General features: G+C 45.4%; 1 protein-coding gene across 1 annotated transcript in view; it reads left to right on the top strand.

Moving 5' to 3' along the window:
- Window positions 1–1,313: 1,313 nt before the first annotated feature.
- lama4 (laminin, alpha 4) overlaps window positions 1,314–12,870 on the top strand; it is an 88,361-nt gene continuing 76,804 nt past the window's right edge. The window contains exon 1 of the mRNA XM_054736323.2: window positions 1,314–1,569. Within this exon, the coding sequence (XP_054592298.1) occupies window positions 1,438–1,569 (132 nt within the window). The 5' untranslated portion in view covers window positions 1,314–1,437. The remainder of the gene's footprint in view (window positions 1,570–12,870) is intronic.

Raw genomic sequence — 12,870 nt, 5'->3', positions numbered from 1 at the left:
AGAGCGCCATTCTTCTCCAGCTCATCCATCTGCTGCCTCTGGTTTATTTTTCTGTCAACAGATGTCTGTCACTATTTCCTTTGACTAATTGTTACTTTTAACTATTGTTATGGTGTATGACTTGCAGGAGCTCCTGAAGGTGTTCTCTCTTGTTTCTCCAGCTCCACACTCCACCCGGAGATGTCAGATCTTCAGACCAGCAACTCCAGAACATTCCCAGACTCAGGACCACAGTTGTTTAACAAATGTCTGAAGGACAGTGCATGTTAAAGAGCAAGTCACACCAAGATCTACGTTTTTTTGCCGATAACTTATATGAATATGTGTATTGTGGTCTTGAATGACTCCAAGATATTTCAATTCTGTAGCTAATTCAAGCTCTCCTCCATCCAGAAATATGTTGGATTTCTTCAAGTTTAAGGGACAGTTTGAGAAGTACATGCAGACAGATTTGTGGTTTTCAACATAAGTCGCTCAGTCACTCAGCCAGCTATGCTTCAGTGCTAAGGCAGCTGTAAGATATTCTGCCACCTGCTGGACACTTTTAGCTTGTGTATATATAACTGCATCATCTGCATAAACAAGTATATTTGGACAAACTTCAGGTAAGTTATTGATTAAAAGAGAGAATGAAAAGGGCCAAGAACAGATCCTTGATGAGCCTGCCTTGCCTCATCTGACTGTACGTCACTGTGTTGTTGTTGTTGGCCTCACCGTGCTATCGTAGCAACCCCAAGCTACCGCCTGGCTGCCTCTGCTTTACACAGACACAATGATGCAGGGTGACGTGCAGCTTGATTGAATATCTTGTGTGCTACACATTAGAACAATAAATGCATCATGTTCTGATGTCACCCACAAACTGTGGGTAACCTCACTCCTGCCATCTCCTCCTTCCTTACAGCGTCTTTGTATCCGTGTCAGGCTACAGTCCCTCTGAATTCAGTCATTTCTGACCTGCTGGGCTGTTATGTGAAGCAAGGCCCGGACAGAACAGCTGTTTCTTTTCTGCTGTGGAGAGCAGAGTGAGTGTTGAGACCCTCTGCCCACCCTAGAAAAGCAGAGGGGGAGGGGTGTTTTCTTTTGCTGCACAGCCCAAGAGTGCATAGGTGTCATGGTCCTGCCAGTGGAGAAGATGGCCTAGCATGCAACATGACTGGGGCTACCTGTTGATCCTGCTGTAGCTTGGTTTCCTCGTCCTGTTGTTCATTTTCCCACATTCTCAGTTGTGTGTGATTTAGGCCTGACTTGGGGGAGAGGCAAGCTCACTAGGGAGGAGGAATTAGGCAGGGAGCAGAGAGGAGGGGAGGAGAGGGGAGGTACATACAAGGCAATTTTACAGGATTCAACTGGGCCTGGACAGGGGCAGCACTGCAGCTGGAGCAAAAAACAGCGAAAGAGGAGCTGCCCGGAGGACAGTCGTAGTAGACAGGGACAATGAATCAGAAGGCAAAGACAAACATGGCTACCAGGTCTCTGTCCAGTCTCTGTCTCTTCTGCATCTTCTCAGGACTTGCCTGTCCAGCTTCTGCCACCAGGCTTGGGGAACAGGAGCAGACTGCGCTGAAAGTAAGACGCTTCCTTTTGACTGCTTCATGGCTGCTGCATTCGATGTGTCCTTGCCTGCTTGATGTGCTGTTTACACAAGTTTGATTTCTACGTCTAGACACTGACACTTAGTGAGAGAATGTCCCTTGGCAGAGGGATGGCACGCTAGCGCTAAGACACAGATAACTCTTAGTTACGGTCTACACAGCTGCTTTGGCTCTCCGCCCCTCCCAGACACTTTCCTAATGGAAACCAGCTGCCAGCAACACTACGATCATTGTGGCATCTCACGAACTTCATGCAGACCGGCTTTTGTTCTACAGACTCCGCTTCATCGGATGAATAGACACGACACAAGTCCTCCAACACATTCACTGTGAATCTTCCACACGGCCGTCCGCAGGAACATAGCTGTTCACCCCTGAGCCACACCTCTTTTCTTACAGAGATTCAGACTCTTGTTTCTGATCCTAAAGACGTTAAAGTTGTGTAAATGTTAACATTTTCCACCCCAAACTCAGCTACAGCCCTTTCTGGTCTGTCGTAGCCCTGACAGGAAATCTTCCCTTAACTGTCTGAAGCCCATTGTTGGAGGAAGGTGACGTTCTCATGACCTGGGAGCTGCTCTTTCCTGAGGATGTTTGTGGGAGCTAAATCCAGTGTGGCACATCCCCCACAAAGTCATAATAAACACACCAGTCAGCTGAAATGATGTTTAACCATCAAACTTCATGTTTTAGCCTGCTTGTTTATGATCAGAGATGGTGTTCTTTACTTAAGTAAAAACAGAGAAAAGCTTTGTGCAACTTAGCAGTCTTACATTTATCAGTGTGTTCAGAAGGAGTCGGCTAAGCAAGGATGCTCATGCACACCTACCCCAATCTTCAAAAGTCATCAGTGCAACGGGCATTTATGGAGTGATATTGATATTAGTAGCAGCAAATCAGTATTTATACCCTTCCCCTCATTGCTGAACAACTTTTCTAAACTAAATAAACAAAAATGTTCTACACACAAAAGCTATAGTGAGACTAACTCATGTCTTCAAGACGACATTAACCTTCTCTTAAGCCTCATCAGAGGTTTTTAGAATCAGCACGTGTCCGTGTGCGCCTGAAAACGAGTCCCGCAGTACGAAAAGCCTCTCAGACACAGGAGGCGAGGGTTTAGCATCACTCACACGCTGCTGGGAAATATTTCAGCACATCCATGGAGCCAGCTGCACAGGCCAGGTAGGAATCAGACGTTGTTCTGCTCGATAGTGGAAAGCAAGTCCTCCTCTGAGGAAAAGGATGTGTCACATGGATGCACCTTGTGCCTTCAGACGGGTTTAGATGAAACCAAAACCTGTGGAAGAAGAAAAATCTAAAGATTTTAGAAAACAATAGAAACTTCCTTTATTGTTTTCTGGTGAGGAAATGATGGTGTCACTGCAAGAATTACAGTTAATATGGAAGCAAAACGGGGCTAAAAACAAAGAATTAAGGGTAAAAAAAATACAAAACAGAAATAATTAAAAGGATAATAAGTATAAGGAAATGTACAGAAGGTGGTGATCTGGGCGGGAGCATATATACACTATATATATATATATATATATATATATATATATATGTGTGTGTGTGTGTGTGTGTGTGTGTGTGTGTGTGTGTGTGTGTGTGTGTGTGTGTGTGTGTGTGTGTGTATGTATGTGTGTGTATATATATGTGTATGTATGTGTGTATGTATGTATGTATGTATAGATAGATAGATAGATAGATAGATATTAGGGCTGGGACTTGATTAAAAATTTTAATCTAATTACAGGCTTTGTAATTAATTAATCTAAATTAATCACATTTTAATCGTTCAGGAAAATGTGCTCTCAAAGTAAAACTTTTAATTAAAATTATGAGACAGAGAATCAAACATTAGACATGGTTATTACTGTAAACTAAAGCTTTTAATAAAAAATGCATTTTAATTATTCAAATGTCACTGTGTGATATGAAGCAAAACCCAAATCAACTAAAATTTATAATTACAAACAGAAAACACCTGCAAAGGGTTCCTGAGCCTTTAAATAGTCTCTGTCTAGTTGAATGACTGAAATAAATTTGACTTTGCACCAGATTCTAATTTTTCCAGTTTCACTTGTTTGTATAATTGGGAGTTTTTATTAGCATTTCTACTCATAATGTAGTAAAAACACATAAATAATAATCCTTCAAAATGACAGTAGAACAGGCACAAATATGATCTAGGACTTAAATGTACTAACTTTTAACACTAGAGCAGGCATGACCAAGGCCGGATTAACCATATGGGCAACTGGGCAATTGCCCAGGGCCCATAAACTCTAAAGGGCCCAGGACAGCAAGGGCACGAGCAAATTACTGTATCTGTAATCTCCTGCTTTATATTAAACTAGGGTGACCGTACGTCCTGTTTTCCCCGGACACGTCCGCTTTTCACTCTGTCCGGGATGTCCGGGTTCTTGTATTGATGAAAATGTCCGGCTTTTCATCCAGGAGCAGGGATGGGGGAGCTGTATATCCTACACATCCAGGGGAGCCGGAAAAAAGTTTTCTACCTATATTACTATATTATCATTCATGGACACTTTTCAGCAGAGAGCGGCAGAGAGATGATCGGTGCGCAGCGCTCCAGGCTGCTGCGTCCAGCGCACGGTCCATTCTCAAAGTGAATGGACCGTGCCATATCTCAAACCAAAAAACTATAATTAACACACGATCGTTCATGTCCGCACATGTTCTCTACTTTCTGTCTTATTTGCGCCTGAAGCGCTCTGCAGCTGCGGAGCTCATCACCTGTGCTGCGGTAACTCCACCTCACTGACGCATCGAAACGCGCTCTCCGCTTTGTGGTCAGAAGATCCCTTTGATCTGCTCAAAAGTAACCGATGAGGTGAGAAAGTAAGAATCCAGGCAGTGTCATGATCTGCCCCAGCCTCCCTGACTGTGTCTCTCCTGCCCTGATTAGCCTAATTGTTCTCACCTGTCCCTGATTACTCTGCCCATGTGTTCCTGATTCCCTTGTGTATTTATACCTCCCTCCTGGTTGTTGTCTTTGTCGGTTCATTGTCGTTGTCCATGTTCGTTCGTCCTGTTGCTACCGTTCTACAATAAACAACTTTTATTTTTTACATCCGTCTGCCTGCTCATCTTCCTCCGGAACCCACCACCACACATGGTCTGCCACCTCCACCCGCAGAACATGACAGAATGAACCGACCAACCTGGACCTGTGGTGAGCTAACACCTGCTTCTGGAGGATTATTTCTTCTTTTTCTCCCTTTCAGCAGAGGGTGATATCTGGCCTGGAGTTTTTGTGTTCGGCACATCCTACCTGTTCTCGGGGTGGTCGAAGTCCTCTGGGAGATCCTCGCGCATCCCACTTTGTCTTCGGGGTGGTCAGGGTCATTCGCCACCTGCTGTTTTTGCCCCGTCCCGTTCTTCTCCTGAAGCCGCGGATCCTGGAGCCACAAGGGAATTACACCCCCTACGCACGCCATTATTCTCCGGTGTGGTAGGGCTGGTCTCCCCGCTCTTTTCCGGTGGATCCTGGAGCCTCAAGGGAGCTACACCCCCTGCGCACGCCATTGTTCTCCGGTGTGGTAGGGCTGGTCTCCCCGCTCTTCTCCGGCTTCCCTTCACCCGAGCCTCTGCCAATGGACCCAGCAGATCGGGATGTGCACCTGCTCTGATTGGGATGTCGAGTACCTGCCGCCGAGCTGGGCTTCCACGCGTCGCTCCCGCTGCTCTACCACTTCCTGGTCCACGCCTGCAGGTTCTGTGCCTGCAGGTTCTCCACGCAGCAGTTCCTGCTGGGTCCCACGCCTGCTGCTGCAGTTCGTCTCTGTGTTCCTGGTGTCCTGTATTCCTGGAGTCAAGTCATCGTGTCAAGTCAAGTCGTCGTGTCAAGTCCAAGTCGTCGTGTCAAGTCCAAGTCGTCGTGTCAAGTCCAAGTCGTCGTGTCAAGTCCAAGTCATCGTGTCGTGTCAAGTCCAAGTCGTCGTGTCGTGTCAAGTCCAAGTCGTCGTGTCGTGTCAAGTCCAAGTCGTCGTGTCGTGTCAAGTCCAAGTCGTCGTGTCGTGTCAAGTCCAAGTCGTCGTGTCGTGTCAAGTCCAAGTGGTCGTGTCAAGTCCAAGTGGTCGTGTCAAGTCCAAGTGGTCATGTCGTGTCAAGTCCAAGTGGTCGTGTCGTGTCAAGTCTGCGTGTCAAGTCCCCAAGTCCCCAAGTCCCCGAGTGCCCAAGTCCCCGAGTCCCCGAGTGCCCAAGTCCCCGAGTCCCAGATTGCCCCAGTCCCCGAGTCCCCGAGTGCCCAAGTCCAAGTGTTCGAGTGCCCAAGTCCAAGTGTTCGAGTGCCCAAGTCCAAGTGTTCGAGTGCCCAAGTCCAAGTGTTCGAGTGCCCAAGTCCAAGTGTTCGAGTGCCCACGTCCAAGTGTTCGAGTGCCCAAGTCCAAGTGTTCGAGTCCCAAGTCTTCTGGTCCGAGTTTCCCTGGTCTACGTTCTTGGACACATCTGTTTGGTCGTAAGACGGAGTGCCGCCTGAACTGAGAGGCCCCTGCTCCGCAGCCCTGGATGGTGTTCCTTGTTCCCTGGTCTCGTCTTCTGTGTTCCCTTGTCGTGTGTGCCCTGGTCTGGTCTTCGTTCGTGCCCGTGTCTCCTGTGTTTTGTGGCTTGTGGGCGTCTGGTATCCGCCCCTTGTGGGGGGGGGGGGGACTGTCATGATCCGCCCCATCCTCCCTGACTGTGTCTCTCCTGCCCTGATTTGCCTAATTGTTCTCACCTGTCCCTGATTACTCTGCCCATGTGTTCCTGATTCCCTTGTGTATTTATACCTCCCTCCTGGTTGTTGTCTTTGTCGGTTCATTGTCGTTGTCCATGTTCGTTCGTCCTGTTGCTCCCGTCCTACAATAAACAACTTTTATTTTTTACATCCGTCTGCCTGCTCATCTTCCTCCGGAACCCACCACCACACATGGTCTGCCACCTCCACCCGCAGAACATGACAGGCAGCAGATTTTCTGGAGAGTTTAGAGGAGATGCAGGAAAATGAGAGACAGACAGGTCAGGAAAATATAGTTAAATAAAAACAAGAAAACAAAACAAAGTGTTGAAAAGTAAAATGTACGTAGATTTATCTCCACTACACATTTTTACCTGCAAAACAGTAAGTTACACAAATGTAATATTTATACATCTGATACAATTCAGATCACCTTCACAACTCAGTCACACACCCAGGGCCGTTTCAAGACATTTTGGGGGCCAAGGCAAAATGACCCCCCCCCCCCCCACACACACACACACACACACACACACACACACACACCACCCCACCCCCATAGCTGGGCTCCCCAGAAGCCTCTGTGTAATTCATACCCTCTCCAGGAGTGTTAGTTATACGGTGTTTATAAAAGCCCCTCAGACATTACTGACATGTTCTAATATTATCAGATGAAAAACTAAATTATCAGACATGCTGTCTCATCTGCTGCTTTTCTAAACTTGCAAAAAGTAACAAAACCATTTGAAAGCCACTATTTGTGGATTCTCTGAAAGTTTCCAGTGTGACAACTTATTTTTTCATTGATCCTGTCGTCTAATCTCACAGCTGAAACAAGCATCCTTAATAATCTGTGCACAGGAAGCATACCGATGCTGTAGTAAAACAAAAGGTATAATAATTTATTATTAATAAAACCTTGTTGCAGCACTAAAGCAGAAAAATGAGATTTTGCAGTAAATATGCTAAGTCTATTGTTTTGGAGCCCTTTTATTGGCATAATCTGATATTAATTTAGTTCTTACAAAAAAATGGGTCCCAACATGGTTTGTGTGGCATTGCCATAGTGTGACGTCTTAGGCACAGATCCCCTGTCCTCTTGTTTGGAAATGGAAATATGATCACCCTATTAAACAAACCGTCCACCTGGGCTTCGCTGCCTATGACTTTGAACGTCAGTTGAGAGTCAGTCTCATGCAGACTGACCAATGAAGAGAGGGCCTCAAGTTAAGACCCTCTCCTCATTGGTCAGTCCACACAAGGTGGGTCAAAGGTTACCCTGAGCGGGTTAAGTGAAGTCAGGCATTCAAATATTGAGTATATTTACTGCATATTACAGTAAAATATTCTGTATGTTACCATATTATGGTGATCCTTGGGTCGTGATGATGGGGCCCTTGAATATTGTTGCCCAGGGTACAACAAAGTCTTAATCTGGCCCTGGGCGTGGCATATTCTGAGAATGATCAGGAACACTAACTGGTTCCAGTTGGATGTCTGGAGGTTGATGGGAAGATAAAAGATCATGGCGAGGAAATAATGATCTGACGAACAGGTGAGCGGACCTTCCTTACATGGGAAGTCCTGATGTCACGTTAAGAAGGGGATGCTGCAGACCCGCAGATTCACGCCTGCAGCAGCGAATCTGGTGTGATCTCCAGCCTGATCACAACTTCCTCGTTCCTCACTGCTCCTGATGCACTTAAGCATCCGTCCCTTAGCTGATGACAGCTTCAAAACACCTCGCTGCTTAATGATAGTAATGCATGTGATGTTTAGACAGACTCGTCTCAGAAACGTATAACTCCCCGACCGAATTGTTTAGAAAATCATCAGAAAAGTTTCAGAGTGTTTCTGTTTTAACTTAAACTTCTGTTTTCCACTGTAAGACACGTTGTTTGTGATTGTTTACAGAGTAGTGAGAACACGGAGCGTTCCTCCAGCGGCAGCCAGGTGCCTCTCGTTTCTCTGACTACTTTCATAAACTACTGTTAGGGCACAGAATTATTCTGTCTGGTGCTTTCAGCGCTGCACAGATGTTACGTAAATGTTAAAAATATAGCTTACCGCAACTTTTGTAAAGTTTCCAGTGTCACCGGGCAGCCGCAGCAGAGATGATCTCTGAAAAATGCCCGCGACACGGACTCCGTTGTTGTCTGGCAAGGCAACTTCTTTCTGTTTTTATTCCGTTTTAGTAGCCATTAGCACTGTGCATTGTTGTGTACTTCAGTGATATTCAGTCTACGAGGAAATCGTGCAACTACAAAGGTTCCGCCGTGCTTGAAATGCAAGCTGTGATTAAATACGTTAATTTTTTTTACGCGTTATTTTTTTCTAATTAATTAATTGTAATTTACACGTTAAAGTCCTGGCCTTAATAGATATATAAAAAAATAAACTCTCTCTCACACACACACACACACACACACACACATGTATGTATATGTATGTCTTTAGAGACGACTCCTCTGCTTGAGACTCAAACCTGTCAAACTGATCTCTCAAACCTCCAATGTAGTCCCTCAAGGATCTTACCAAATCCACAGCTTTGCACAAGCCTAGCTCCACAGCCTGCAACGCTACATTTGCCTTTTCAAAGCGCTGGAGGATGAAATGCCACACAGTAGGGATGTAAGAAAATATCAATATGGCAATATATCATGATATTTCTTCCTGCGATTATTACAACGATATTCAAAGGCCGTGTATCTAATTCTTGAAAGAATTTACATGCAAACATTTGTGTATTTTCTTTTCGTTTTGTGCAATTCAATCGCCACCCGCTAGGTGGCAGCAGTGTGCAGCGGGTTTTGTTTCCTCCATTGAAATGTAAAACCCTCCATCATGGTTCAGATACCTCATGTTAAACACGTTACGTATCAGTTTGGACTGTTTATTGAACATTCTTACAGTAAATTCAGTAAAAAAAAAAAAAATGCTTGTAACGTCTGACTGAATGTACCGCAATATATCGTGATATGTATCGTATCGCCAGAATTTCTAAAATACACATCCCTGCCACGCAGTGCACATGAAGGCAGTTTCCATTTTTTTATCAAGTCACCTCGATCATTTCTAGTTGCTGCGTTGTGGTTAGAGTCATGTACAATATTCTTTAGAGATTTCTGAATGTTTGCATAATTCATGCATATGTGGCATCTGCATGTGCAGCCCATCTTGTGTTAGAAAGGGACTTCAATGTTTCAAAGAGCTTATTAGCATTGGGCTGCAGGCCAGCTGTCACTAGCTTCCACCTCGCTGTTGACGTGGAGCGGAAGTTAAAAAGGTTTTGCACAAACTGGAAAAAATCAGCTGTCTCAAAACAACAGTTCCCTGTTTTCATGCTCTTTCATCCGGTGTTTGGCATGTTTCCAGTTTCAAAGCACGATTTGCTTTTAGCATCGCTGAAAATGCGACATGCAAGACAAAACACAGCTCCGGTAGATGGAGGGTGAAGCAGCCACTGTCGTTGGACATACTCACCATTGGCGAGTCTGCATTTAAAGTGCAATCTGGAGAAGAACCGTTTCTGCTGTCTGTGCACTCGTTCGGACGCTTTAAAATTTACGTCCATGTGTTGGCAGCACAGTAGGCACACACAGACGCATTACATTTTCCCTAGCAAGCTAGATCCGTACTGTAACAAGGATCGTCCAACGTTTCAATCCATGGCCCAGACGCACTTTCGGCCACCAATCTTCCACAATCACTCTCGGGCAGGAACAGATAATCCATGGTGGACGTGGTGGTCCCAGATGCCTCCGGGTCCGGCGTCTTCGTTTTCTCTTCAGCCACTAGAATCAATCAAATCAAAGATACTTTATTAATCCCAGAGGGAAATTAGAGTTTCAGTACACACAATTCAGAGGTCCGACATTCATGGGCAAGACACATGACAAGAATTGGTGACTGTGGTCATTCGCAACCCTGAGTCGCGCTACCTTAATAGAGATCAGAGGGTTACATGAGGATTGGTTCAGGTGGAGGGAAAACGTCAGCAGACAGCAATGCTGCTAGCAAAGCTAATGTTTTAGAATGCAAGGATGATCCTGCTGCTCCATTTTCGTTCAGTGGTTAAAAAGGGTTAACCCTGTTAGCTTTGATATTTTCTTAAGCACCTCTTTGTCATTTCCCCCCTTTTCTTTCTCTTTATTTCTTTTCAACTCTCCACTGTCATACTTTCTGGTTTTGTCCGCCATTACGAGACACTCTCTGTTCCTTCCTCCTCGCTTCCCACTTGTATTAGGGCGTGCCCGGCTGACACGCCCGCCCTGACGTAAGATGTGTGAAAAGACTTGGACCAAATCAAGTCACAGTTTCTCAGCTACATGGCAACATCTTGTTAGCAGATGACATACAAAAGTAAAAATGGATTTTCGGCCCCTAGTGCGCCAAGGCCCAGGGCTGTAGTCCAGGTAAGCCCATGCAAAAGTCCAGGGGTGGGCAGCACTGGCAACCTGCCCAGGGTGCACCCTGCACGTATGCCCGTTGACTGCTGGAGATGGGCAACAGCCCCCCGCGAGCGACCCTGTGTGGAAAATCAAGTTCAGATAACGGATGGATGGATTATTATGATTATAAGGAGTTATAATGAAACATCAAATTTTCAGAACACAAAACTAGAAAACATCCCAAAATATTCCAAAACACTGAAATGATCCTAAATATCATTGTGTCTCATGCTTTAATGCTTCACAAACATAACAATATTAAGAAATGGGCTTAGATTGTCCTAAAACTAACTAATAGTATCATGATAACACCATTACTGCAACACTACCGTACCTCCGTCCTGGTCATTTAGGGTTAGCATCAATGATGACCGTTCTCCCCGAGGAGAAGGTAAAGGTGACACGGGGAGCTGGCAGGATATTTATGGCTCAGTAACTTCAGAGCAGAATGCAGTGGAAGGGGCCTAACCCAAGACATGCAGAATCACTCACAGGACAACAAGTAAGGAGTACAAAACAGAATTTATTATGAAAGGTTAACTAAAGGTCAGTGGGCAGGACTGCAGTTCCATGCAGCGTCTTTATAAATCTCAGGCTGCTAGTCGTGAGTCAAAAGATTAATGGGTCAAGCTTACTGCAGAAGGCTGAGACAGGGAATGACAGCAGGGGGTATCAGGTCTGTGGTCGGGTCCAGGGGTTGGCGAGATCAGAGTTAGACAGCTAGAGTCCAGATGATCCAGGTGGGTGAGCAAAGGAAGTGCAGGTCGGTCCGTGGAGAGGATGAGACACGGCCTGTGGTTTAAATCTGAATGTAGTATGGCACGGGAGGAATGTTTGGAGAGCAGAATACCTGAGTGTGTGCAAAACAAAGAGTCAATCAAGAGACCACAACACCAAGAAGCTAAAACCTGGGAACAAACCAGCATAGTCGATGGCAAGAGCTACCCAAGGTGACCTGTTGCAGCTGTCCGCTCTCCGGTACCGCCCACCGGAAGTCCAGTCAGACAGGGCTCCTTAGGGAGGCATTGTGCTCTACTGCCCACAGATAAACAGCGACGGAAGAGCCATTAACATCTCACGTGAGGTTCTGACAAAGGCCGAAACTGTCAGCAAGAAAATTCAAACCAAAGCGTCTGAGTATAAAGGACCAAAAACGCCATTTTAAAAGCAAACTTAACAAGACGCTCCACAGATCGTTGCTTGTTGTTTTTTTATTTCCAGACTACAGAAAGTTACTCTGATCTGCCTGGAAAACGGTTTAAGACCAAACAGGCTGAAATCCTAGTTCGATGCAGTTTAACAACATACAGCTATTCACAGGATGCTTCTTTTGAGCTGCAACAAGTATGTCTTTGTCTCACGGCCATCTGAATAAATCACAGCAGTAGAGGAATGTTCCAGTCCCAGCAGTCCAGCACTAATGTTCAACTGTCAAAGGTCAAAACCCAGAGCTGGACTGCTAACAAAGTGCTTTTGTATACCTCACCGAGCAGCTCAGAACTTCAAAGATGTTCAATGGATGTGTGTGTAGGTCAAAAGACAGCTCAGAAATCAGAACGTAAGCTAGAGTAAAAGCTGTGAGAGGATTGGAATGGGGCCACTACGTATGATACAGTTCAGCGTAGCACTTCTGCATCAAAGGCTTTCTCACACAGAGTCTAAACCGGCCCCCACACCTCCTGCTCATTACTCTTTTTTCTTTTTACCATGTCCTGTCCGCCTGCAGCAATCAGAATTGATGTCTGAATAGGGAGCCTAAGTCTCGCCCATCTACTTCCAGACCATGGGTCCTCAGAAGAACGCTAAAATGTCCTCAGAAGAACAGTAAAATGAATGCGAGTCAGCGGGGCTAAAAATGCTATTTTCTACTTGCACTTGTTTTGTGCCCTGGATTTCACACATGATGTCCGTGAATTTTAAAGACACATTTTGATACCAAGAACGCGCTTATTTTCGAACAGGGGCTGACGTTATTTTAGGTTTTGTGTGAAAGTAAGTCCAGAACTACAAATGCGCCTCACTAAAGTGACATAATCAAAACAGACAGAGAAAACTGAGGGAAAAGGGTTGTAAGTTCAGC

This window comes from Nothobranchius furzeri, chromosome 3 (assembly GCF_043380555.1).
Source record: "Nothobranchius furzeri strain GRZ-AD chromosome 3, NfurGRZ-RIMD1, whole genome shotgun sequence".
Lineage (NCBI taxonomy): Eukaryota > Metazoa > Chordata > Actinopteri > Cyprinodontiformes > Nothobranchiidae > Nothobranchius > Nothobranchius furzeri.
Note: the sequence above shows the minus strand (reverse complement) of the source record. Positions and strands in the feature narration are given on the sequence as shown.